At 41.0% G+C, this 27,498-nt stretch overlaps 1 protein-coding gene across 2 annotated transcripts in view; it reads right to left on the minus strand.

The window, feature by feature from the left end:
- The window catches only part of LOC138620876 (ephrin type-A receptor 6-like), a 165,037-nt gene extending 138,634 nt beyond the window's left edge, over positions 1-26,403 (minus strand). For both annotated transcript variants that reach the window (XM_069698481.1, XM_069698480.1), the window contains exons 1-2: positions 25,761-26,403; positions 14,325-14,389 (exon numbers count right to left, since the gene is read on the minus strand). In XM_069698481.1, coding sequence (XP_069554582.1) covers positions 14,325-14,389; positions 25,761-25,839 — 144 coding nt within the window. In that variant the 5' untranslated portion in view covers positions 25,840-26,403. The remainder of the gene's footprint in view (positions 1-14,324; positions 14,390-25,760) is intronic.
- Between the last annotated feature and the right edge of the window lie 1,095 nt (positions 26,404-27,498).

Below are 27,498 nucleotides of genomic sequence, written 5' to 3' on the forward strand. Positions count from 1 at the left end.
CATTTTAGAGAGCGTGCCAGACTCAACATCCATCTCCAATGAAACCATATCCCTTTAACAGGAACCATCCTCTGACCCCAAACGCCCCCCCCCCCATCAACTTCCTCATGCAGGATCGAAGATCTAGATTGAAGTTAGACCAGAGAGCTGAGAAGAAAACAAGATGTTTCTCTCTCCCATATATCTTTCCCTACTTGTAAAAGATACATAGAAGATAAACCGTTGAGATCTGGGGGATAAATCTTTGCCAAATGACCCTGTCTTTCCTTTATCACTGCTCTAACTTCATTCCATTGATGAAAGAGAACAAAATAACGCACATAAAGAAACTGAAAACTTTTGAATGATTGCATAATGTCGTCCACTTCAATACTGCCTTCAGGACTGACTTATCAAATTAGAAATACATACAATTTCTTGGACAAACAGCCGTATCAGTATAGTGACATGTATAAAGCTGGCTCACACTCCATATTAGAGAATTAGTCAATGTGTTCCATGGAAGCTGATAGTCTTGGTGACTTATATCAGTAAATTATTACACAGCCCAAGAAACAAATACATATTGCCAATGATCTGTCTTTGTTTGAGTTTTTACTCGGATATGTAGTTTACAAGTGGGTTTTGGAGATAAATAATATTAGGTGCAGGGACTTTGCCAACGTTGGGGGTTTACTAAATTGATACCAAGGGTGAACGGGAGGAGGTATTGTCCTGCAGTGCTGTGATCAATCTTCTGCCCCTGTTTTTTTTAAACAGCATGCAGATGAACTATCTGTCTATACCCGCGGCTGGTTTGAATTGGGATTGAGAAGGTTAGTGAGGCGAGTGGCAAACTATATTCAAATTAAATCAGCAAAGGATTCAAGCTCAGGGTTCCATATAGCTTATGGATGGCGTTCTATATGCTTCACCTACATGTAAACCCTGTTCACCCACCGGGAATAATATCCTCTAACGTGTCAATCCTGCCAACCAGCACATCCCTCTTTGTCTTGCTCTATTCATAAGACTGGGATGGACACAATCAGTGAACATCAATAGAAATGATTTGAATCCATTGGAAACTATCTGCCCTTTTGAATATGTATGACAACCACTTAAATCTTCAATATGACAGGGTGCATGACCTTCACCTACTGGAACAATGCAAATTATGAGGCTATTATTCCTAAGAGGGAAAATGTATACTGTATGATGCTATGTCCGTGATTAAAGAGGGTTAATGGTAAATATAAAGTGAGCCAAAGCATTTCCCTGAATTAGAAAAGGTTTTTTTGGCCCAGCAAGCACAACCGGTAAACTGCATCATGAATTTGGGCTTCTGATTGGTCTAAAGTAAGGTTCCAGGTATAAAATAATGAAATAAATTATACACGAGAGAATATGCCAAAAACAGTCAATCAAATGCATCATTACGTATGCAATCAATCTGACTGCTTTTAGTGATATAATGTTGGTTAGCAATTTAATCAAAAGAGTATTTGTGAAACAGTTAAGCAGAACGCAACCGAAACCTAAAATATGCCCAAGCTTGTTCCACTGTCACGCAATTACAGACCCACAGACTTGAAAACTTCCAGATGTGCCTCCTGTTGGGTTCACTCAAGCTCAACGTTGTCCTACTGTGAAATCAGCAAGTGTTTGAGGGCTCTCTGTTTGATACTTTCAACAATTTATGCACACTTTTCTTATGTGCACAATACTGCATACATAAAGAGCAACAAAGAGGTGACCTTGTGCTATCAGGTGCTTATTATTATCTTTGCCTTCGTCAATGTGTGCTTCCTTTTTTGACAAGGCACGTCTGTAATGCATTTAATTTGATGTTCAGTTTTAACACCATCACCATCAACGAGGTGTACGGACGTCATAGTTGTGGTATTGTGTAAAAATAAATTCAAGATACAAAAATATTACGCTTGTTATTTACACGAAGGAAAGTATTTCCGTTATATGTTGTGTAACATTTACAAATGACCGAGCCAAAAGACCTACACTGTAGCTCCACCACTGATAATGCATTTTCTACTTTGGCTCGTCATCGGCTCCATCAATCAACCCGAGTATAAAATGTCAACTTTGTGTTGATCAATCTCGATTTGTGACATTTTCTTTTCCATTTGAAAGTGTCAGGTTGGATTTTCTTTACCGAGTCTTTCAGCAGCTCGCGGCATGCCCACGTCCAACAATACAACAGGTGAAGATGCATTTGTTTCCTAGTGACATCGAAATGAGAAGACCATGTGCACGATAGACTAGGACACAATTCCCGGCATATATCTCAGTGTGTGTGTGCGCATGTGTAAGTGTGTGTATGTATGATCTTCCCTTGGTTTTCTATCTGACCACAGAGAGTGTGACAAATGGATGTGTCAGAGCTTGATGGAGCACTGCGATTGCTCTGCTAGGCACAAAGCTATTACAAGACTATATAGACAGGCCCAAAGAAAAATCCTGTTTCAATCAACCACACATAATCGGGGGGACAAAGAAAGATGTTCAACAGTTGATAGAAAGAGTCCATCTCTCTTCCTAGAGAAAGACTGCTCCCTTATACACAATTTAATCTGTTACAATCCTAAAAAATTGTAAATCCACATTAGTGTACAGTTTTTTGTCAGTTTAGTAAAAAAATTTCAGAACATGTCAACTAGGACATGGAAAAGTAATACTTTGTAGAGCTGCTCCATTGACAATAAATAGGAGACTGATTTCTTAGACCTGTTTGAGCTGTTTTGTTCTGCTCAGACAGAGATATTATAAAGACACCATGCCATTTAGCAGGATTAGGAACATGAATCGTGTCAGGGCTTAAAGGCATTAAAATATTTAGAAAGAAAAGACGTATTTTAAATTGCTTTTCTACGAGGTAAAATTACAGACCAGAAAGCATCAGCAGATCCACGTCACCTCGTTCAACCACAGAACCGCGACTACCATCACGGCCACAATGTTGCAAACATGAACAAATCTAGTAAAGTTCCTTGTTTCCTCTGTCTTGCCTCGGCTAGCCGAGCGTTTGTCTGGCGTGACCGAGCTTTAGTGTCTTTTTGGGAGGCTCTGATCAGACGGCTGGCACTGCAGTGAATTCAGTGCTGGAGAAACGCAGAGCTGAGGTTCAGGTTTGGAATACAGAAGAACTGCGTCATTGTCACTGTAACATATTTTCTGATGCAAGTCAAGTGAAACAGACAGGAGTAAACAGCCTACCAGAGATAAAGCACCGTCACCTTGGGCTGGTTTCCTCTAACTGGGCCACCTCACTGGTCCTTTGGTGTGCACATGGCAGCATGCGTGTGTGTGTGTGTGTGTGTGTGTGTGTGTGTGTGTGTGTGTGTGTGTGTGTGTGTGTGTGTGTGTGTGTGTGTGTGTGACCTCTATGTGCACCTGGACGGTGCATTCTTTCCTCTTCTCGTCTCATAGGCCGAGACAGAACTGTGTATATGCCCGCCTTAGTGTTATAAGTTCTTGTGAGCATGTGCCTGTCAAGAGTTCACTTCTTAATACCAAGAAGTCAATTCCCAAATGAGCAGAACTCCTACTCACACAAACTGGACTTCACTTTATGTAAGTAAAGATCTACCCAACTGGGCTCCTTGCTTCTGTATAGAATTTATTCAATAATTATTAAAAAAAAAAAAAAAAAAAAAATTATGAAAAGCCAGACAGACTATCAAGAATTCTTTGGACATTAAATAACCAATTTGTCCTTCAAGAGGTAGTCCTGTAGAGTACAAAGGCCAAAGTCCATTGATCCAATTTTATGTTTGACAATGACTGTCTGGCTGCTTTTGATTATCAGCCTGAATGCAGCCTGTCTGCCTTCTAGTTATGTAGCTGGAGACCCGAGCCTTTAACGCAATTCACTCTGGTGTGATAACTCAGATGAACTTAAGTTTATTCAATATACTTCCCAGATATAACTAAATATTAGGGTTAGAGGACCACACTACAGCAAATAATTAAGTTTACTAACCCTTTAAGACAGCAAACAAGCATGACAATCTAATGCATATGCCCTTTAATCTCTTTAATAATACACACCCAGAAACCATTTAACCATTCAAAACACAACAGAGTAAACTGTAGTCAGAAATAGGCTAGCAGTTTAGATTGTTTTACAAAACTAGTGTTAAAAGAGAGGACCGCAGGTTTAAGCTATTTTATTGACTTCCTGTTGCTGTCAGGATTAAGTCAAGTTCCCCCTGAAAGCAGCCCGGATAACGAGCTCATTTACTGTGAAAGGTACAGAACACACGTGTGATTGCAAAGTTCATGAAGTGTGTTCATGCACTGAGCCTCCATATTACTTTTTTTTTTTTTTTTTTTTTTTTTTTAACCAAATAAGCGAAGGCAGAACTTGACTTAACCATCACAGCGACAGATAAGTCAATTAAATATCTTAGGTTAGCTAGCGTAAAATTGCTATCCCACCGTGCCAGCAAACGACACAGCGACAGCACATCTTCGCAAACTAGACAAATCAAGCAAAACATCTACGGGCAAGTAATCCAACGATACCCGACACACAGCTGTGACACCGGTGTCTGCTTTCTACCAACCAGTTGGGATTAGCGCGCCCAAACATTAGAAAATAGGGAAAGACAATTCTGACCTATTATTTTTGTGAAACATAGCAAAACTAATCCTACTAACTTGTGAAGCAGAAACAGAGAAACCTCTGCATCCGTCCCCATGTCTCTTTGGCTCTCTGATGTCTCTGCACCGTTGGGAAAACCTCCCCAAATGTTAAGGCGGTTCTTTGCCCTCGTCTGATCCGTGCCCTTCGTTTTCAAATATTTTGCCATTTCTCCCGCTTGGCAATGGACATGATGTTGTGCAGTTTGACACGTTGCACGCTGGCGTGCGCCGTATTTCACCTCCCACTTGCTCCCGCAACCCAAGTTACTTTTTAGTTTTCCGTTTACAAACCCAGGCTTTGCACAGACACCCGATTGTTTGTCGGTCCACGCGCATAATGGAGAGCAACCAGTCTGTGAGGAGAGGTTCGCTGAATTTGACCAAAAAAAAAAAAAGTGTATTGAAATAGAATTGCAGACACTGCATTAAAATGTGTTCTCTATTTTCATTTCTCAAACAACTGTTTCAATTAACGTCACACAATTATCTTTACCTTAATTCATAGCTACTGTAGATTTACCTTTTAAATTGAATTTCAAGCTTTAAACAAAATAGTTTGCTTCACACACACACACACACACGCACGCACGCACACACACACACACACAGACACGCACACACACACACAAATCAATAATAACTCTTAACCCAGCAGTACAATGACAAAGTAGAAATTGTTATTGGCCTGATTCAAAGCTTGTGATTGTTGGGGCCAAAAACTAAATGGTCACGTGATTCAAAAAGCAACAACAACAACAACAACAACAAAAACCTCTCTGTAAGAGTTGTTCCACCAGAGAGGGCGACCAGTCCACAGCTCTCCGTCCAGGACCAGGAAGACCACACCTGTGCATTTTTCACATAGTCTGGTAATTATCCGGCTTTGCCATCTGAACTCAGGCCAGAGTTTAATCAGGCTGTTGCCTCGCGTTTCCAGGTGGGAAGCAGTCCAGACGAAGCGACAAAGTTCAGCCGGGTTAGCCAGCAGCTGCCTCACAGTCCGTTCACACTGCTAATTAACCTCTCACTTGATAAACTTGGGAGTCCCTCACATAGGTCACATAGCCGCGAACTTCGGCCAGAAATTCTCTGCCGCTCTGAAGACCTCGACAGCTCGCGGTTTATCCATCTGACAATATGTGAAGCGTCCGTATTTCCAAACATTTCCAGCAACACTTGGGAATTCCGCCACAAACTACCGCTTCACCACCTGAGCTCCCCCCCTGTCGCTCACGTCAGCCAGTTCGCAAAGCCAAAGCCCACGTGACTAGAAACACACCTCCAGAAAAATTAGCAGCTTTTTATCAAAGAAATAAAATAAGATGCCTGCATGGGTCTTTAACAAACTTAACATCCTTACCCATGGATATTTCATCTTGGTAAAAAAAAAAAAAAAAAAAAAAAGTATTTTAACCAGAATCTTTTTTTTTTTTAACTAAATTTTATATTTAGCTATTTATCACAGACAAGAGTTAATCTATGCATTGTTTTAACTGGGCTACATGTGTGTTCTAGTGCATAAAATACTATATAACTATACTGGTATAATATATTTGTCCAACTACCAATACAAAATGAATGGTTTCCTTGCTTTCACCTGTTGTCCATCCGTCTCTCTTTGTCAGCCGTTCTCTCTCCATTTCCTTTTGGCTATGCATTTAGATTAGGAGTTTTCTGCCTGCATGTGTCTGCTCATCTTAAACCAAACACACACACACACACTGATAAACCTAGTTTTCCTCTTGCAGCACTTTGCTATCAATACGCAGCGAAGGTGGGGGTCGAAGAGTAAGGGAGTTGAGAAAGGTGGACAAAGGAAGGAACGGCGGAGGAAACCCAGCCTGGTGTTACCGGGCCCAGATTCAATGTGTGAGACCCATATGGTCTACAGTCACCCTCCACAGGAAACTGTTTCCAGTGGTTGCAACCTATAGGTGTATACCTGGGGTTAGTTTTGAAACAAAGGCGAGGCCTTTTACCAATCAGCATTAACCACCATGAAGAAAACTCTCCCACAACAGCAACTACATTTAGAAAATGTACAGTTAGCCACCAATATTGGTCGCCGATCTGTGCCCCCCTGAGGCCGAAGTTATCCCTGCTTTAGACCATGCGTTTGCGTGCGCATGATGGCTGCCTCACGTGTCCTACGTCTGTTTGGCGCGTCGGTTGTGCACGTCATCAGAAATTGACAAAACACGTACACAATATACACATGACCGGCGAGGGCTCTTGATGTGTGTAGATTTTGTTCTTACCTAGAGACAAATCTCAAATAAAAAATGATCGGTGAATGCCAGAATCTTCTTGAAAACTGTAAGTGAATTTTAAGAAGAAATTTACTCTCATGGACGATTGGTGAATGAGGCCCATTGAATGTACTGCATATAAATGTTGTACTCTCATTTAAAAGCTCTGAAAATATGTCTGCAAATAGGTTATAATGCTATCAATAAATTGTCTGTTGTCATACTACTACTGCTCCTTTTTGATATATTACTTGTCTAGAAACTGGGGAGTAGTCTTTATCAAGACTGAACTATTGACCTGTTTGTATTTGAAAATATTTCCGGAGCTTTTCTTTGTTCAAAAGAAACACAAGTCGATCTGTCTAAACCCTACCCTTACAGCAACCACGCATTCTATTTCCTCTTAGGTTCTTACTACTTCCTGTATTCATGTATTCAACTTCTGCGTTCAGATGGGCACGAATAATCTCCTCACTCTTCCCTCCCTGTACCTTCCCTTCTTCTTTCCATTTGCATCTTTCCCGTACCTCTCCTCCTCCTCTTCCTCTTTCTCTAACTCAGCATTGCTGTATTCCTCACACGGCGAGGGTTGGCCCAAAAAGCTGTCAGGATATGTTCTGCTGTCAGCGAGATGCCGAGTGGGAGCGCATTAGATATTGGCCTCAGTGTGTCCCTGACAAGAAACAAGCCAATTAAGGAATCCCCCAGCACTGCTTAAGCCCGGTTATGGCAGAGGTCCCTGAGACGAACACTGGTGTGCTAAATCATCATACCTTTTTTTATATTAGAGCCTCCGTGGGGAGAAGTGGAGTGATTCCGGATTATTCTCCTCTTTTCTTTCTGAGCTGCCGGCCATCACTCAGCAGCACGCTTTAGAGAAGTTAGTCTGAGCTACGAAGGACAGACATACAGATTTTCTTCTCTCTCCTCCTCCCTGCTGTTCAAACTCACTCTCAAGGCTAATAGTGTTAGGATGGAGGAAGTGCTTTGAGATAAGCCTGAGGTCGCATAGTTGCAATCAATTACTGTGTTAAAATATTACAATAAAAAGATTAAGTATTAGGATTGGGGGAGAAGGTGAAGAGGCTTGAGAGGGTATAGGAATGCCTTCATGACTGTGTCAGCACTTGAATGTGTGTTTGATGTGTGAGTCATCTTATTTATTTTACTACAAGTTATATCCAATTACTCCCCCCAACATGGCCTCCCATCTCCCTGTGTCTCTTTCAGTGATTTCTCTTTCTCTTTTCAACTCTGTCCTATATCATGGTGCAGAGTCACATAATAACAGTAGGAGGGGGCATGATGGAAGGCAAAGCAAAGTAAACTATTTGGAACCCGGACCTGTAAAGATAAGAGGAAGATCTTCTAAGGCTGGTACTTTTACTTAGATTGGAGCTAACTGAGGCCCACAATCAGCACATCAACTTAGACCCTGTTTAATACTTTGTTTTCCTGTTTGCAGGACACAGTAAGTCTATGTAGTTATTTCGGCTAGAGGCGTGGAAAAACAAAAAATTCGAATGCATTTCTTAATAAAAAAAAATATATATATATTTTTGTTTTCCATGGCATTGTTATTTTTCACACTGGGTCATTTTACCAGATAACATTTCATTCAATATATGATTACAAATTTACAAACTGCCCTATATTTTGGATACAGCCATCATTTTATAAGAGAAAGACGCTTTCACTGGAGATGTGTCGTACATACAAGTTTGGCAAAGAGGCCTGCTGTCACTCAACCCGGTATCACAGCAAAGCGTGAAATAAACATTCCCGTCCACTATAGCAAAACTGATATAGCTATGCTTGGCGATGTCGAGGCGTGACAGTTACACATTTTGCTGTAGTTGACCGGCTTGTCTATTACATGTGACGAAAGATCATGTGACCGTGGTGCCAAGACAGAGGTCCTGAGGCAAAGGACATTTTTTTTTGCCATATTAGGAAGTAGGAGGGGTGGATTGGTGGCATTAATCACAGCCTGCCATGTGGGATGATGGGATTTGAATCCAGGAGGTGACAAAGCTGTTCTTTAGTTTGTTTCTTTTTTCCTAACTCCAACCACGTGTTTTTTTTGCTAACGGTTTCGTTTTCCTGTAAGTCACATGGTTGAAACCATGCAACAGGTTTCCTTTTCCCAGAAGTCGCTACAGGCCAAAGCATGTAATAGATACGCACGTCCACTACAGCAAAACGTGTAACTGTAACTGTAACTGTCACGCCTAGACATAGCCAAACGGAGCTATCTCACATTTTGCTGTAGTGGACAGGTGTGTCTATTTCACGCTTTGCTGTGAGACTACTGAATACATGTAAATGAATGCACTTAAACAGTGAAGCTAAAGCTACAACTTGCTTTTTGTACTCACTACACAACGTGACTGCGAACAGATTAATATCCCCACCACATGAGTAATACAGCTACATATATACACACGCGCACTGAGACAAATGTCTTGCTCCGAGCTGAACGCTGGTGAGGTATCGAGGTTGCACGGCCTAATATTTGACTGAGCAGCGTTCCGGCAGCAGTAAACCAATGCGCCGGCGTTGTGCTCCCCACTTACATAACACTGTTTATACGCCCCCAGTAGATCTGATTTATTGGCTGCTTGGGATCTCTCACAAAAGATAAAAATAGGATTACCTCCCCCCCTTAATGATGGACAACTGCTCAGACCTGCCTTTTCTCAGTTTGCATTAAAATGTCGATAAATGAAAACAAAAGGAAACATTAGAAATTCTTAATCCTTTAAAGCTGTTTCATGTAATTTAATAAATAAACTGCTCCACTCACTGCTTCACTCTCTCTCTCCCCACCCCTCCACCCTCACCCCGCCCCCCAACACAACCTCCCACCACTGGGAAATGACTCATGCATATTTCAGTACTGTGTCTGCCCATTCTGAGTGGAGCTTATTGTGGCTGCATGGAGACGCCAAATCAACCCTCTTTCCCTTCTCCTCTCCCCGTCTCCCTTTCATTTATCCCTCCGATGCCCTGTTCTTCATCACCATTTCAGAACATGGAGCAAAACACTCAGAATCTTTGCCACATGAAAACAACCCCAACATATTTTCTATTACCTTTTGTATTGTAAAGCGCACACACACAATGTATTTTATTAACTTCTACAGGAGGAAAAGTTTTCAGAGTCAAAGTCTTTAAAAGACGTGGTGCAGATCAATTTCTGTTCAATATGCACAAATCTAATGAGTAAAACCTTTGAGGGTGAATGTGTTTTCTTACTCTCAGGATATTTCCACATTCAAGTCATTAACAAACATAACAACAGTCCTCCTTGGATGGTTTCCCCTTGCGGGCCAGTTGTAACGAGTCTATTTACCTTCCAAGCGGAGCAGGTATAAAATAATCAAAGGGCACCTTGGCACTGAAACCTGGGCATGGCCAACACGTATGATCATGTTAGTGAGTGGGTAGACATCTGTTCACAGCTTTCCAGTGGGCTGTAGGCTGTGGACCTACAGGGAAATGCAATCTAGGGATGGAGGAACCCAACCACAATTAATAAATTGAAGTATGTCAGACATTCCCTGTATTCCCAGATAACTGTAATTATCACACATACGTGTGCCCACAGTGAGGAATTTATAGTCCAGCATTTCTAATAAACTTACAAGAGCTACATCTTAGCTATAACTTTTACCTTAACCAGTGCCTCTCTCATATGTAAAGATGAGGACAAAAAGGCAAAGAGGAGCTAAGCTGTAGCATTAGTTTGTACACATATTAGCCATTAAACATCAAAACCACTGAAAGGTGAAGCATAAAGTAAAATATATGGCCATTTTGGAGACTGTATTTTGAGGTGCTGTTGAGCTGCACTGGGTCATGCCGAGAAGCGTTCCTCATATTTTGTCCCTCACATTTAAATGAATGGGATTGACAAAATATTAGGAACGTCCCGGGGTATATCCTGCACCACAAATGTGTGTCAATTAGAATTACTAATGTGTTTTGAGAGTAAGTCTTACACATGTTTATACTTATAGACCTCGTATTACTTTTGAAGCTCAAGAAGTATATTTTGCTTTAACCTTGGTTGTTTTAGGAAAGGTAGGTCTTACATATTTGAGTCAGTGCTACAATATGAAATTTCATAAAATAAAAATCTGATCTTTTTTTGTGTGTTTGTAGAACAAAGATACCTCCCCAGGGGGGCTCAAAAAAATTAAAAAGAAAAAGCCGAACAGACGTGAGGCAAAGATACTGTGTAAGCTAAAAGGGCAGGTGCACGCTGTTGTTCCAGAAAACAAGGCAGTCTGCTCCCAGATCTGTCCAACTCACCAACACAGTCAACAGTTGGAGCTGCAGTAGCTGCATCACACAGCTCATGGAGTGAATTAAGGTACTTTAAAACCATTCTCACTCAATTATTGCAATTTGCATTCAGTGGATTCAGTAGGACTTGTGCTTTTGAAAGATATCAACACCATTCTGAATATATTTTCAGAAATCCACTTAGAAATTAGAAAAACAGGACTGCTATATGATTTCAGAACTTGCCTGAAAATCTTTATTTCAAAAAGTTTATGTTTTTTTTGTTGACACTTCAGCCCAGAGACAGTTGTCCTAACATCCAGTGTAAATAGGAACTGGTAACAATAATTCTGTTTACTTTTTATGGTGCCAATTTGCCAAAAATGTGAAAACTCATTTTGCCACAGTGTTGAAATACTGGTGCCTCCCCACTGTACCTCTACACAACTACTCAGGAGTTATTTACAGGCTTTTGATAAAAACCTATCCATAATATATCCCTCCACTTCACCCTCAATTTCATATCATACAAGCAGCTATGTTCCTGGCAAACTCATCATCAGGTAATCATTTTGGAGAAGTTACTGCACAGGACATTATTTTAAGACGTGCATTGGGCAGGACTGACAGACAGCAGTTTATATCCAGAACTAGAACCAGTGTCTGACTCTGATAGGCAGCTACATGGTACGCTGCTGTATCGGCCTGATACCAGGCTGTGTCTAATATGGTGGAGATTGACTTGCTCTTGCTGGCTCCCAGGTAGTGAGGGGGATTTAAACTATTTTACCTCCCCAGATCTTCACACCTTCCCTCAGGCCCTCTCACCTCCATGCCTTAAATATTAATGGTAAATCGGAGGATAGGGGATGAGTGAGGAGGGGGGAGAACTGACAGCTTAATCATGGAGGCAGTAGCCTCCCTCCCTCCTCTTCCTCAATGCTGTGGGCGGCTGTCACCACGACCTACATGATGTAATCACCTCCATAACCCTGATATGGGCCACTAAGGGCCATGCAGGGAGAGATAGAGACAGAGAAGGTTGGGGGGGGGGGACTTAGGAGTCCTCCAGCAAAATATCATTTAAAATTAAAATCCACAGAAAGTAAAGATAGTAGAGGATGCTTTTTTCTTGATTATATTTTTAACAGACAAACTATGGCAAAGATGAACAATGATGTATAATAAGGTAGATGTATTTATGCATTTAAAATAATGAAACTTATAGTGAAGAAAATAAAAATAAATCCCACAAAACAATAATAATTATAATTATAATCATAATCATAATCATAATAAGGCAACTTTAGACTGTTGGTTCTGTTCACCAATACTTTTGAGTCCATATACAAATTTGTCTTTATCAAGAAACTATATTATTTTCAGTGAAGACTTGAAGAATTTTGTTTTATGAAGAAGAAAATGAAATGCTACAAGCAAGAGATTAACAATTAAACATAAAGATTGGTGTTCTTGAGGGTAATTGTTTAGCGAGATCAGTAATGATGTCACCTGACAGCTCAAGCCAAGAAAGTTTGTTTCTCAGCTACAATGCTGTCTGTGTACTTGCTCTGTATTAGTATTCAACTCTCAGCTTTTGCAGTTAAAGGTTGATAACATAGTCACTACAAACATTGTTTACTCAGTGTTTTCTTTCACAATGAGTTGCTCAGACATGCCATCACTAAGCTTAGGGCCAATACATCATCGATAGCATGCTAGGATAATGGATATCATCTTAGATTTAATATTGTGATATTGATTTAATATTGTGATATTGTCTTTTCCCGGTTTCAAAGCTGTAACATTTCATTTTTTGTCGATATCACCAATCCCATGTATGCATGTACAGTATGTCCTTTTATTTTCAACAGACATCTGCATATGAATAAATAAAGAAGGATATGGTCCAGATAAATAAAAACTACAGGGACAACATATTCAATGACTTTTACTGTTTGAAAAAAAAAAAAAAAAAAAAAAAAAAGGAAATTCAAAGATTTCCCCAAACTTTTTCATTCATTTTTTTTTTTTTTACATATAAAAGTGATGGATGACTCTTTGGAAAAGGAGAGTTAAACGTGGCCAACATTGACCGGACAGGGTTAAAGTGTCATTAACGGGGCAACATGGCCTCTAACTCTTGAAGCTACCTCTTGAATTTGGTTGTCACATGGTTCATGGGAATGAAGAATAGACTAGAAAAGCACAGGTGAATAAAGAAGTGGTAGTCAGGTAATTGCTTACTGCATATTACTGCATATGAAGACATTTTCAATCAGTCTTTCAGGTATTCTGACAGCACAGAGATCATGAAGGTTTTGATGCAACGTGAAGGATTTGATCTCAGGATGAAACAGTTTGTTGTCAGCACATCTATATTTTATGAAGCCGATATAGCTTCTGTTGGGAACTTCCCACTGTTTTCAAAGTTCTGATTTTCAGCCGGACAAGATGCTCGGAAGCCAGGAGCACTTACTGCCAGTACAAAATGAGAAGATCCCTTTTGGGCAGGTGACTGACGAAAATAGAGAATAAGAACATGCAGACACGGTGTCTCCAGTAAGATAGAGGAAAGCAGAGATCAAACGGAAACCCGAACACTACATTGTTGCACTCTGAACAATGTTTAACGCCGTTTTTCCATGCTCTCTTGAAGATGAAGAACTGGAGATGACAGATAGGAAGATGACATATTTTTCAATGTAAAATCTAATTATGGACAGTTAACATGGGGATCTTGTCATCTTAAAAATGCCTAATAAAAATGCAGAAAACATAGTAAAAAAAAATGTTGTTTCCTAAACATGGGTTAATTTTTAAAGAGTCAGTGTAAAGTGTGGCCTTAAAGCGACACAAACAGGACAGGAAGTGATGGGGGGAGACTGGAAAGTATCAGGGAACCTTCCTTCGAAACCTTGGATCATTATCAGTCTCCGAGTTACAGTATTTCCCCTGTGGAAAGAGGAACCTGAACACAAACGAGGATGTGAATATAAAACAGATCATTGCTAGCCATTCTGACATGTGAACATCAACATAATTGATCTCATTGACGTAGCAATGGCCATGCATTTTGAACAAGACACACTGGACAGTGGGACTGAATGCAATAATCGGGAGCAGAGATGCCCTTCTTACCCCATTTATAGGATATGTCTTCCATCCAAGCTCTCCGAGCACTGACGTCGTGTCCAGCAGCCCAACTGAAATGGGAAAAAAAATAAAACCATTAGCAATCTGAAAACTGGAAATTGAAATATCAGTCATAAACATGTTCATTGAGACATTTTTTTACATTAACAAAAATGAGTTTCTTGGATGAATATTTATGTGTGTGGAGGCAGATACAGTGGGAGCAACATTTTTTGCCACTTGCGAAACAATTTGGGGACTGATGGATTGCAGTCAGATTGCTGTCAACAGTCCATTCACTCCTCTGCCATCCACAGCTTTGCTTCAATCTCACTCACAACAATATGCTCTCCTGCTGCCTATGACTGAGACTTTTTCATGAAATACAAGTCAGTGATACATCAAACCCTCCCTGTGCAGTGGAAATATGTTTTAGTATGCCAAATATTAATGAAGACCCTGGGATTTTTTGTTGCATGTAATTTGAAGATTTGGTTTTAGTGATATCAATCGCGGTACAGCATACTGATGTCAGAGTCTGATAACTTTCACCTTCCAAGTAGTGCTGAAAAACAATGTAATTTTCACTGCAAAATATTACCATTCTTGTCAATATTTTGTCTCGCTCTCAAGGACAGTAGATTGAATAATTCAGGAGGAAAGCACGTCTCCAAGCTACAAATGATTTGCAGTGAAAAGGAGCAGATATGGCTTCCTGAATTTACCTTCAGTGTGATGCCGGCATAACACCATTAAATAATAAAAAAATAAAAAAGTAAATAATGTTTTCACCCACACTTAGGGAATAGATAGTAGAGAAAGACCCCAATGCAGTTTCAAAATCCATAAATATTACATGGAGCCCATCCGGTCACCTTGTCAAATGTGCCAAATGCACAGTGTATGTGACAATACAGTTACAGTATGTCCTAATTATGTGAGGATACACTGCATCATCAAGTAGGTATAACAATTGGTATTCTGGGAGAGAGTGAGCGCTCGCAGAAAAGCAACAACACCAGACTCAAGAGGCTTGTTGAAAACTATTCATTTCTCCCTCAGACTATGAGTCATCGTTGTTGAAACCGATCATCATCAGGCAAAATTCATCCTTTTACTCTTCTTCGTGCAATCATTAGATCTTGAACGCTGCTCTGTGAATCACACACGGTTGAACCAACTTCTGAAAAACCATAGTGTGTTTTCTACTTGGATAAACGACTACATTTTCAGCATCTGTCAGTCATGAATGTCCACTCAGAGCTCTGTGAGCGGTCCTTGGGGGGCTCATTATACCAACACAAATCTCCATCAGGGACAATATATCCTGAATAAATCTCCATTAACATCATTAATCTGGGACAGAACAAGCAAATGTACATATAAGGAAGCAGTTTCAATGCTGTGATATTGTGATTATGATCATTTGTGAATTACAATGTCAAGACAAAATAATGTGATATTTATGTCTCTGTGAATGTCCTCTGAAAAGATCAAGGCAAGCAGAAAGCATGAAGGGACATGCTTGAATCTGTTTCCCCAGAAGGCGGTGCACTTCTGACGGAGCCTGGCTGACGGAGATTGACCAAGCATCTGCTCACTGTTTGAAAAATGTTTTTCGCTGTGTTTGTGTGTAAGTGCTTGTCTCTTATACACAACTAAATGCTCTTCAACTTCCCCTCATCTTTTAGAGAACAGGAATGGGTCACACTCGAGTGACATAATGTAGCACCTGTTTTGGATCAAGCTACAGTAAACAGGTGTATCGCAGCCTCCAGGACTAAAACCATCCAAGATAAGCATACACGCTGTTGACAGCATTGACAATATACTACAAAGGTAAAAATACAGGATGTGCCGGTGAGGTTATACAGCGAACAAATAGATATGAAAAAAAGATGAAAAAAAAGAAGACACTTCTATCATATTCTGCGACTCCGTGTCTTGGTGCTGATAACGATAACAAAAATAAGTAGCACAAGTCATGTGGCCGACAGGAACATCCTTTGCATGGTGAAGAAACACTCCTTTATGACTGCACAGCAACTGAAGAGCCCTCTTAATGTTTTCTTATAAACAATATAGAGAAAACTTCATGACCACAACATCAGGGAAGTCACCACAAGACACAAAGTTAGCCTTACAATTAGAGACATCGCGCTGCAGTTCACAAATACATCCAACAAGCAGCAGCAAAGCAGCTGTGGAACAAAGTTGACAGGAGAACCTTCATACGACCCTCCTTCAATTGATGGAAAGAGGAAAGCGAAAAGAGAATAACTCATGGCCAAACGTGTACGGCCTTTTTTGTCGAACATGGTGGTGCTTCTGTTTTGACATTTTTTATTTATTTTATAGTACTCTATAAATCCCCGAGGGGAAATTTCTTCGTTACAGCAGGGGGGCTCTCAGGGGGGAGCTGCTGCAACAGGCTGCCACTAGCGCGGCGCCAAGTAACCTGACCTGAGGTGCATGTTTTTGGATGATGGGAGGAAGCCGGAGAACCCGGAGAGAACCCACGCAAGCACAGGGAGAACATGCAAACTCCGCACAGAAAGGCCCAGGACAATGCTAACCACTGCACCACCGTGCCGCCGCATGGGTGCTGAAATGTAGCTAAACGCATCCAAACTCATTGGATGACACAATTCAGCAGGACAACGATCCTAAACATGCAGCCAAATCCACCAAAGAGAATTTCATGGTGAGCAGGTGGAACATCCTCGACTGTCCGAGTAAATCACCAGATCTAATTCCGACTGAGCTGCATTCTGCTTATTGAAGACCCGACTAAAATCAGAGACACCGGACGACATGCAAGAGGTGAAGCTGTCTCCAATAATGGCCTGGGAGAGCAACACCAGGGAAGATAATCGGAGATGTCAAGCCGTAATCACCGGCAGAGCATTTTACACAAAAAATGAAATATGATCATTTTGTTTGACTTCATGTGTGTTCATGTGATACTTTTGAGCCCCAGAGTTTTGGTCATTATGTGTTACCAAGGCTGTATCTGTCACACCGTTCTTCCTACATTGATGTGAACCTTCTCAGATTAAAACTGAAAGTTGGCACTTTAAAATAGTTTATTTTATGTTGAATGTTATGAAGACAGAAAAGAATGAAACTGCCCAAATTCTTTTGGTCTGGACTGTTTATCAGCTACTCTTGCCTGCTGCCGCACACAAATGTAGACACATACAGAATGTGAAAGAGAGACTCACTCCTGCCATAAACTCAGGCTCAACAAATGCCATCAAACTTTGAGAAGCCTTTGACAAAGCTGATGGGAAGCTTGTCTGCAGCTATTGCTCTTAATATGGGGTGTGTTGTTTGCTCTATGTTTGACATCAATCTTACTTCATCTGATGACAAAGTAAGCCACTGTGGTTTATCTGTAGATAGACCGACTGCTCTACGTTTTTCTCCTAGAAATCGCTGTACATAGTTGTGGTAAACTTGTGTCATGCTTACTTTACCTGCAGAGTTTGCATCATTTTGGTGTATCTTTTTTTGAACAGAAATTTTTGATTGCTTTTTGATTAATTGCTTTTTGATTATGTAACTGCTGTTTATAACATGGCATTTAATCTGAGTGCCGCACTTTCTTCTTCTCCTCCTTTTGTTAATTAACGGCAGCTGGCAAACAGCTTTGCTGTGCATTAACGCCGCCTTCTGAAAACTAGAGAAATAAAACAAGATAATGGTCAAATAAACTATTCGATTTAACATTTTTGTAAGGAATATTAGAACATTTGAGATTCATGACCCCTCTCTAATAATCCCAAATCTAATCTGTGGATTAACAGTATACATTTACATATACAATATACTGTATTAATAGGTTTGACAAAACTGAAATCCTTTTTTTGAATTACTTCAGCACACAATATTTACACTGACACACAAGGAGAAGTAAAAACAATGAGCTACTGATATAAATGGAGGCAGAAGTCCTGGTGTGTCAGAGAATGTATTAGAATACATATTGGCTGTTTATGCTTTCTGAAGCCTGGATTATAAGTGTGGTTTTTAGTGAGAGTTAAACTTGATTACCTGAGATTTTAAGGGAATAGTATGGAAACATAGTATTATCTAAAAAAACAAAACAAGACAAGTTTACTTATTATTAAGATACACAGCAATTCAAAGTGGTTTACAGAGGCATAGAAATACATACAAATACAAAGAAGAAATGAAAATTGAATATAAAAGACAACAAAAAAGACAGTTAAAACCCACAATTTTTTCATCACATTACTGATGAGTGCCAATTTTTTTCTTTTTGTTAAAAATTACATACAGGGTCGACCTAAAAAAAGGCATGTACGTAAATGACTGTGGTTGGACAGAAACAAAGGTACCAAAGTCGATCCACCTACTCACTGTCTGGTTAAGTTAAGAGATATTTAAATAATTAAATTGCCTGCAAACCTCTGAACCACTGTTATATTCTGCTACATGAGGAGTAACATAAAACATGTTCTTCCTCATGAGAACGTTTCAGTACGGCTCTTTCTGTTTGTCTGACCATAGTGGCTGTCCCTGCTCACTTTGTATATCAGCAACTGCAAATAATTTAATGACTCACGTTGTGTAGAAAATGGACATTGATTTATATAAAAATGTAGCAAATTCTTCTATTGATTGACCATCCTGTCCAGCACAGCGGGGGAAAAGTTCCCGCTGATTCCTTCATCTTCCAATCGCATTATTTCTGCACTACTAGCTTAGTTTAATATTTCCTCTGTTGAGTGGTTTTGGATTGGTTCCAGCATCTCTGTGTCTTTTTCTGCCCACCAATGCCAGGTCTGTGCCGTGTCAGTGTCCGCGCCAGGCTGGAGGACTAGCTGGCACTGCCGATGGTGTTAATGGACACTATTAGGCTACTGTGGGCATGTAAGCAGCAGTTTCTGGAGAATGGCCTAATTACTGAGAGTCGGTTGTGTCGCTCACAATGTAGAGCAGATTCACACCTCACTTCACCATATATAAAGAACAGCTGATGCACATTACAGCAGGTGAGGATGTATTCAGCTAAGAGCACCTGGGTTAAAATCTTGTTTTTCCACCTTTACAAGCACAAAGAATTGCAGCCTGATGTCGATGAAAAGATTTCATGAGGTGTTTATTTAAATCAGCCTTTTGCAAAACATAAACAATGTACCATACTGTATATTAAAATGTGACACAGTGGAGTTTGTGCTCGATTTGTGAGACAGACAAAAGATGCTTTGAAATGAAACACCTCTGGTGTGCCGATACTGTTTGAAGCCAACAGTGCAGTAGTCACAGGTGTGACTTCACAACAGCAGCAGCGTTCAGACGGTATTGTCAACCAGAATGTGACTGCTTTTGCGTTAGAAGCAAGCAGTAACTTCCCAAGCTGAAAAATGAAGCCAACGCGGTGGTGCGGGGGAAAAAAAAGCAGTTCCTCGAATGGCCACATGAAGCTGGCTTTAAAAGTGAGTCCCACTACTCCCCCATGTTGAAATTCCCAACTTTACAGCAGATATAAACATTTATAAAGCCTGGCACCAAAATGGTTTTGGTGCATTCAGCTAATTTCCCTTTTATGGCAACTTACCGGGTCGGAAACTTTTTATGCAACTCACCAGTTTAAACTGTATCAAAGGTGAAAGTTACGCATAATCAAGGGCGGAGCTGCTATGACTGGCAGGTGTGTACCAACATAGTTGGCGAGCTGCATTCAAGTTTCAGCAAGCAGGCTTCGTTCGGCCTCAGCTCCACCACCTTTGTGCCTATTTCTGAATTAGCCAAGGTTGAGTCAGGCACTGCCAAGCTGGCGAAGGCTGGACTTCAAAACCGCCCTTCAGGAAACCTATGGGAGACGTCACGGAGGCTACGTCCATTTTAAAAAAAAAAATTTGGTCTGTGGTTGTATTTCTTAACTGCACAGAGGTTCTATTAGCTACTTATTCAGTTAAAAACAAAAAGTAGTTACAATCAGCGTACACGGGAACAGTATGCATCCATCCATCCATCCGTCCATCCATCCGTCCATCCATCCATCCATCCATCCATCCATCCATCCATCCATCCATCCCCTCTGCCTCCGTTTCTCTCGCTCTCTCCATCTCTCCATAGAGACATCTTTCAGCTGGGCACCCACAAACCCTGCCTGGAGCTGAAGGTCCTCTGGGACTTCCTCTGGTTAGATATAAATAGAGCACGAGCTAGCCAACTCATAAATATATGGAGCTCCAGTAGAATGATGACATCTCTTGTCTGGCCTACAGCCCTCGCAGGCTACACAAACAACCCAAAATAGCTACAGCCCTATAACAACAAACCCAAAGGCAGCCTGTTCAAGTGTTACTTCATGTAAATTAGAAGTGAGAACAGTATGAGTATTCATACAACTGTGATCCTGGCTGCCTACAGGTGTGTACATCACTGACTCCTTGAAGTATACAATGCGAAGCTGACAAGGAGGCTTCTTCGAGGGCACTTTTCTGAGGAAAAAGGGTTTACATAAGACTGTTCTATTATAAAGGACTGTCGGAACATAAGAAAAAGGCATGAATTCAGAACTCAGTACGTCTCCTAAAACACTCATCGTTTGGTTGATCTGAGACATTGAAAAAAGTATAATGTAGGTTCAATGTAGAGATATTTGAGTAAGGTGTGACAGTACATCTTTCCAACAAAATAGCTTATTGAAATGCACTTGTTTCTGCTCTGGTGAAAGAATGGGTTTTTATATATTTTGTATTCAGTAGTGTTGTTTTTTTCCCCAAGACAACAGAGAATAATGGCCTCTTAATTTGCAAGCATCTGGGAAACAGCAAGTGTTGTTAAAAGACAAACAAACAACAGCAATTGATGAACAAAGTCTCGTGAAAATTGATTTTGGTGAGTATTTTAGTGAGAATCGCACCCATTGTCATTTAGTAGGGCAAACAACGTACTGGGCTGTCAACAGAGGAGATGATATGCTGTGAAATGGAAAGAAATCTACAACAGGCGCAACATGACAGGCATGACGGGATATTTTTTTTAATACTCCACCAAGAACAAACACTCAACAACATAAGAAATGGCAGCAAAGCAAATCTGGGAATGTGGTTGATTAGATCTGATAATGGCTGTAAGTGTGTTTAAACAAGAGATTAGCGAATCGAAATAATGTCAATAACATTCAGTGCCGGTCAAATCCTAAAGCTCCAGGGCTGAGCGTGTTGCAGTCACGGCCACATGTCAGTCAGTGATGTCATAACAGTCAGTTATCAAATGCTAAAACGCCTGCACTAACATCCCTGCTCGGGGTGTAGCTAGATCTGCCCACAGAGTTCAATGAGAGAACCTTTAAATTAACTTCATGATCATTTTGTGCACGTTTTCTCCCACTTGATAAAGGCCTTATATAAACAGATGATTCACGACGCTCCAAACATCCTGTAATGTCTCGATAGCAGAATATCGATCTGAAAACTAAATTAATGTTTCGCACAACGGTCAACATAAAGATGTAAGTAATACCACTTTAATGGCTGTATGTAACACTACCAGCATGGTCCATTTAATAGTGAAGCTGACATTTTAAAATGATCAAAAATAATCTATTAGAAATCGAAGAGGTCATTTGCCTCCTCTTGGATGATTCAGAATCTATTGCTGCCTTAGAAAGGAACTGGAGAGCTCACGGTTACAAGATGGAAAGCCTTGTGAACGGTATGTCAAGTGGTTAAGTCGTGAGAACGCTGCTGCGAGGCAACGGCAACATGGACAGTGTCTCGAAGCCACGAAGGCGAACAAAGCTAGAGAGTTAGCAGGTGAGTAACGTAATGCAGGGAACGCAAAACAATAATGGCAGGGACAAGACGAGGCTGTTTGAAACGTCAACATTTTTCCACCGATGTATTATTAAATCATAAAAGAAAAAGTTTAGACAGCTAAATTACGATACCTTAACTTACAATCCGACAAAAAAAATAACCTTCAACGGCCTCCGACGTTTCCCAAAACATCAGCAAGCACAGCACAACTCGACAACTCTGAGCTTTCACAAAAATCCAGTCGTGTACGCCACAAGAGGGCATCGTTCATATGGACCGCTCTCATGAACACGGTAAATCAAATCCATTTGAAGGCAACTAGTAATTATGCAGGTAGTTTTCTTCCTCCTTTACTGAAAAACGGTTCACAACGCAGGCTTCAAGTTTCCAAATCAAACGGATGTTGAGTTGAATATCGGAACCAGGCGTCGCTTCATGTCGCAAATCCTTCATTTTCTCACTCAGATTTCAGGGGAGCGCAGAGAAACTTTGCACGCTCAGCAGAAACACTTGAAGGCTGTCGTCCAGCGTCAAACTTTGAACATTGATCATTCTGTACACTGAAGGTCAAACCCCCCTCCCCCTCCTCCTCCTCCCCCCCCCCAAAAAAAAAAAAAAAAAAAAAAAAACAAAACCTGACTGACCAAAACAGATTTTTGAGTGCAAGGAGACTTTTAACGGCATTCTCTGGGGTATTTATGTCTGATCATGACTTGGAAAGGATTTATTGGAAGTAAATTTTCACCAGATGGACAGAATTCTTTCATGTGTACCACTTAACAGTAAAAGGCTAGAAACAGATACCTTTCATATGAATAAAGACCACATGTCACGGACATACGGCGTCATTTGTATCCAAATATGAACAAAAAAATTGGAGTGAATTTCATGAGTGGTCGTAATGTTTTGGCTCACTGGTGTAAACCGAAACACACACACACACACACATGAATTCACACGCACACAATACACAGCGGCGTTTGTACTCTGGATTTGCTGATTGATTGATTTATCATGACACCACACTGCCGGTGAACATCTCTATTTGATCGTGGTGATATCGGCACCAGTGAGAAAAAGCTCCCATCAACCCTCCACACAAATCAGTGCGAAGAGTTGAATAATTATTTTCATTTTGCCTTCGCAGCTACATCCCTTCGACTGCCAGCGGTTTTATGCTGAATGGCTTCAAATTTACAAAGATCCAGCAGTGTTTGAGTGAGACGTGTTTAGCGCTTTCATTTGTCTCATCCATTTTCCAAGGATGGATTGCTCTCTTGGTTTTTCATGCCTGAATCTCTCCGTCAGGGATAGAAAAAACAATCTGAACAACGTCAGAAGTGTGGAACAAAGACATCATCTCACAATTCACTCGCTACGACCAATCTTCTGCTGAGCAAAATTCTACGAGAGCTCAAGAAATCAGTTTAGTAAATGAGATTCGTGAGAGTTCATTACAATAAATATTGCTGCAGCTGACTTCACACGGCACGGGGAAAAAAATGAATAAAAGTAAAGATTATGGGAATGTTTCTGTAGATAGGGGGAAAGAGGCATGTTCAGTGCGTGAGTATAGATTTGTTAATAACTGTCTGATGTCCTAGCTGGGTTCATGTGAGAGATATGTTGCTACGAGAGGAGCCACAAGGGCGAGAAGCAAAAGGTGATTGTTTTTTTTTTTTATTGTTCTCCTAATAGCTGACATCTCAACCAATTCTGTCTGCGAAATCCCAAATCTTTGGAGTTTTATTTGCCTGAGTTCAAAACCACTGATCTACACAACATCCCTTGTGTGATGAAGCTCCCCAGCCCAACCATAGGAACATGTGTTTAGCTTTCATCTTCATAGTCAGAGGGTGGCTGATTATAAGACTGTAAAGGGAGGTTGGCAAAAAGTAGAGACAGTCACCCTCATTCAAGCCGCTGTGCAGCAACCATGCAAATTCCCCTCTGAATTGTCCCCAAAAATTTAGCCTGCGAAGCCACTGAGCCGCCGCAGGAGTCTGATGTTAATTTGACAAATATGAAAGCTGTATTTTGAAAAAAAAAAAAAAAAACTTTATGCCTCAGCATCTAATGAGACTCTTTTCTTTGTCATGTGAATTTCAGTTTTTCCACACTGAGCTGCTGCACCGCCTTGTGGTAGGCGACGGCTGCCATTGTGGCACCGAGGTCCCAGACCAGTCAATATGAGAGACAACAGTAGAAAGCAGACATCAGTTCAATCATTCAATCTGTGGCAGAGAAAAACACACAGCAAGGCTGTTATGTAGCAGCTGTCCAGGAGAACAGGGAGTAGCATCGCTCTTATTGAACACGGAGAACAATAAAATATAACCTGGGGGCCAGGTCCTGCTGTGTTCCCTGCACAATCAATAAGACTATTTTAAACCTTACCGATGCAGCAGCTCTGTGTGTGTGTGTGTGTGTGTGTGTGTGTGTGTGTGTGTGTGTGTGTGTGTGTGTGTGTGTGTGTGTGTGTGTGTGCGCGCACGTGGAGCCACAGAGGAACGCACACACGAGCATGCGACCGTATTCAGACGCATTCACGGATCATATCAAAAGACAAGTGGAGAGTAAGCAAAAACCAAAGAGGCAAGCACGCAGGAGTGTTTGCATGTGTGCACGATCACACAACGTTTCACACTCTTCAGCTCGTGCAGTCACAGGGACTCTGCACTAAATGAACATACGAGTGCATGAACACACACGCACACACTGTCACTGAATAAATGTGTCTTTTGCAGCTCACACGCTTTTTTTCTCAAAAAATAATGGAAGCCAGCTCTCAGACACGCTCCAACAGAGACACACACACACACACACACACACACACACACACACACACACACACACACACACACACACACACACACACACACACACACACACACACATTCTTGCGCTGTCACCCACTTAATGATTCAGTCTTTGGGGCTGCCCTACTGTTTATACTGTGACTCTGTCTGCGTGTGTGTGTGTGTGTGTGTGTGTGTGTGTGTGTGTGTGTGTGTGTGTGTGTGTGTGTGTGTGTGTGTGTGTGTGTGTGTGTGTGTCTGTGTGATGTTGAATGTTCAATTAAATCAGCCCCTGGGTTTTCATTTCAGTGGCTGAGTTCCATAAGAAAAAGTGTTTTTCCATTTTATTGTCTGCTTTAAGTGTTTGAAGAAAAACTGAACTGAGGCAATCTATTGAACTTCTAAAATAAACTTTAAATCTAGATTGCGTCATGGTGCATGTTTGCGCAAAACAGTGCATTATAGGACATTATTAAGAGGAAGTAATAACGGAAATACATACAATACAATATGCAGCGATATTAGTAGCTCCTTTTTATCCTGTGCGCCTTTTTTTTTTTATTCACAAATGAAACAGTGACAATTGAAAAGAAGTGACATCTCTAACATTTTAAACTTCATTCATGTCTGTGATGATTTCCTCAAAATGTCAGGATATTATAGTGTATATTTTGAACTGTCCCATCAGGGAAATCGACAGTCCTACAGTAATAATCTATCCATGGTGAAAGTGTTTGAACGTATGAGGGGAAATGGAAAAGCACAACAAGAGGAAAATAAACTGTGGGAATTAAGGCTGCACAAAGTCAGGTATGTTGAGAGGATCGCAAGGCTTCGTGTCTTACCTTGGTTGCAGTGGCTGAACCGAGTGAGGACAATTCCCAGAAAGAGTGAAACGAGGAAAATTCTTTTTCCAAAACTCATGTCTGCTGCAACATCTACCGCCGGCTTGACACTTCTTGCTAAGAGGTAGTAACGTGGTCAGAGAGAAAAGAAGAAGAAGAAGAAAAAAAAAACGCGCCTGGATCCTCCAGAAGCACCGATCCACTGGCCCCGGTCTTTATATTTGATCCCGGCTGGAGAAAGCTGCCGGGTAACGGAGGGAGAGACGGTCCATTCTCTACCTGGTGGCAGCGGCAGCTTTGGCGCGGGATCTAGGATAAAGTCGCGGAAAATATCTCGAATGAAATCAGATTGTCAGACGAGGCGAGAAACACTTAGCTCCTAACAAACTTTGAGGCTTTTCCGTGGACTTCAGTCGCCGTTACTGTGTTGTTTCAAAGACACAATAAAACGCAAAATCGGGTGCGTCTCCGTAGCGCGCGCGCCTCGGAGTCGTGACAGACTTCAGAAACCCTATGTCTGGCACGGCGAGGTGCCGATGAGTGCCAGCTCCCTGTCCCCAGCTCGGTCCGCTGCAGCAGCGATGTGAGGACGGTGAACGGAGAATGATTGGGATGCAGCGGCAGAGCAGCTGAAGCGGGGGGCTACAGTTGGAGACTGTGCGCATCTGTGCAGGATGCTCGGCACTAGAGGGGGTTAGCTGACAAGGCAATGGCGTGTGTGTGTGTGTGCGTATGCCTGCGCGCGCGCGCGTGCGTGTGCGTGCGTGTGTGTGTGTGTGTGTGTAATCTATTAGTTGAAATGCAGGGCTTCCCAAAGCTTCCCAATTATTTTATTTTTTATTTTTTTTTTACAAAGACCTAAAATAGTAAATACAAGTGTCCTTGCGTGATTCGATTTAGACTTCATAGATCTGAGACGATTCTGTCTGTATCTGTTGTTATGTAATGAGCAGTTAACAGGGTTGTAAAAGGTGATGTTTACGATAAATACCTTGAACATTATTAAATTCAGCTATACTGTACATAATAAACTGTAGGCCTATTTGGATTGGGATCCTTTTAAAATTAATGAACAATACAACTTTAAAAAGTGAAATGAATTCATTCTTGTTTTAACAATTCATTTGACCCATATGTATTACCTTTGGTTTGTCTATTTGAGCTTAATTGCATTACTTTTGCTTGAATTTAATGGATAAAAACACTATTTATATGATTAGTAAATCTGAAAAAGTTGCTTCCTAAATTGAACACAAAGTCAGACTGTGGAGCTGATGTCATCTGGAGACAAATCTTGGGGCAACTACAAAGTAAATGATGGATATCACGATTTCCTGCGTTAAGACACACTCTCGGTCTCTTTATAACAAAATTTTACTTTGTTTTAGCGTGGATTTTCTCTAAACTCCATCAACCATAATCCTGTTGACATCTGAGTACTCAAATTTAGAGCATCAACTTTTTGAGAAAATTTATATTTTGTAGGTTTCATCCCAGCGGCACTGTTGTGTAATGGTCATCTTATGTTCCGTATGTCAGTACATCAAACTTTATCCCAGAGGAAATGTTTCATCCATTTGCAGTGCAGCAGCGACCTGCTCTGCTTGCCAAGCCGCCAATGTCAGCCAAGATTAGGGAAGGTCTTCCTCTCATCTTCATGGACGTCTCATCGAGTGAGTAAGCAAACCCTCCCCAACCTGACCCGGTTAAACAAAGCAACGCTGGCTGCTGTGATGAG

Source organism: Brachyistius frenatus, unplaced genomic scaffold (genome assembly GCF_029030835.1).
Source record: "Brachyistius frenatus isolate BFR_SWC_R1_liver_20210118 unplaced genomic scaffold, ASM2903083v1 Contig_27, whole genome shotgun sequence".
Taxonomy (NCBI): domain Eukaryota; kingdom Metazoa; phylum Chordata; class Actinopteri; family Embiotocidae; genus Brachyistius; species Brachyistius frenatus.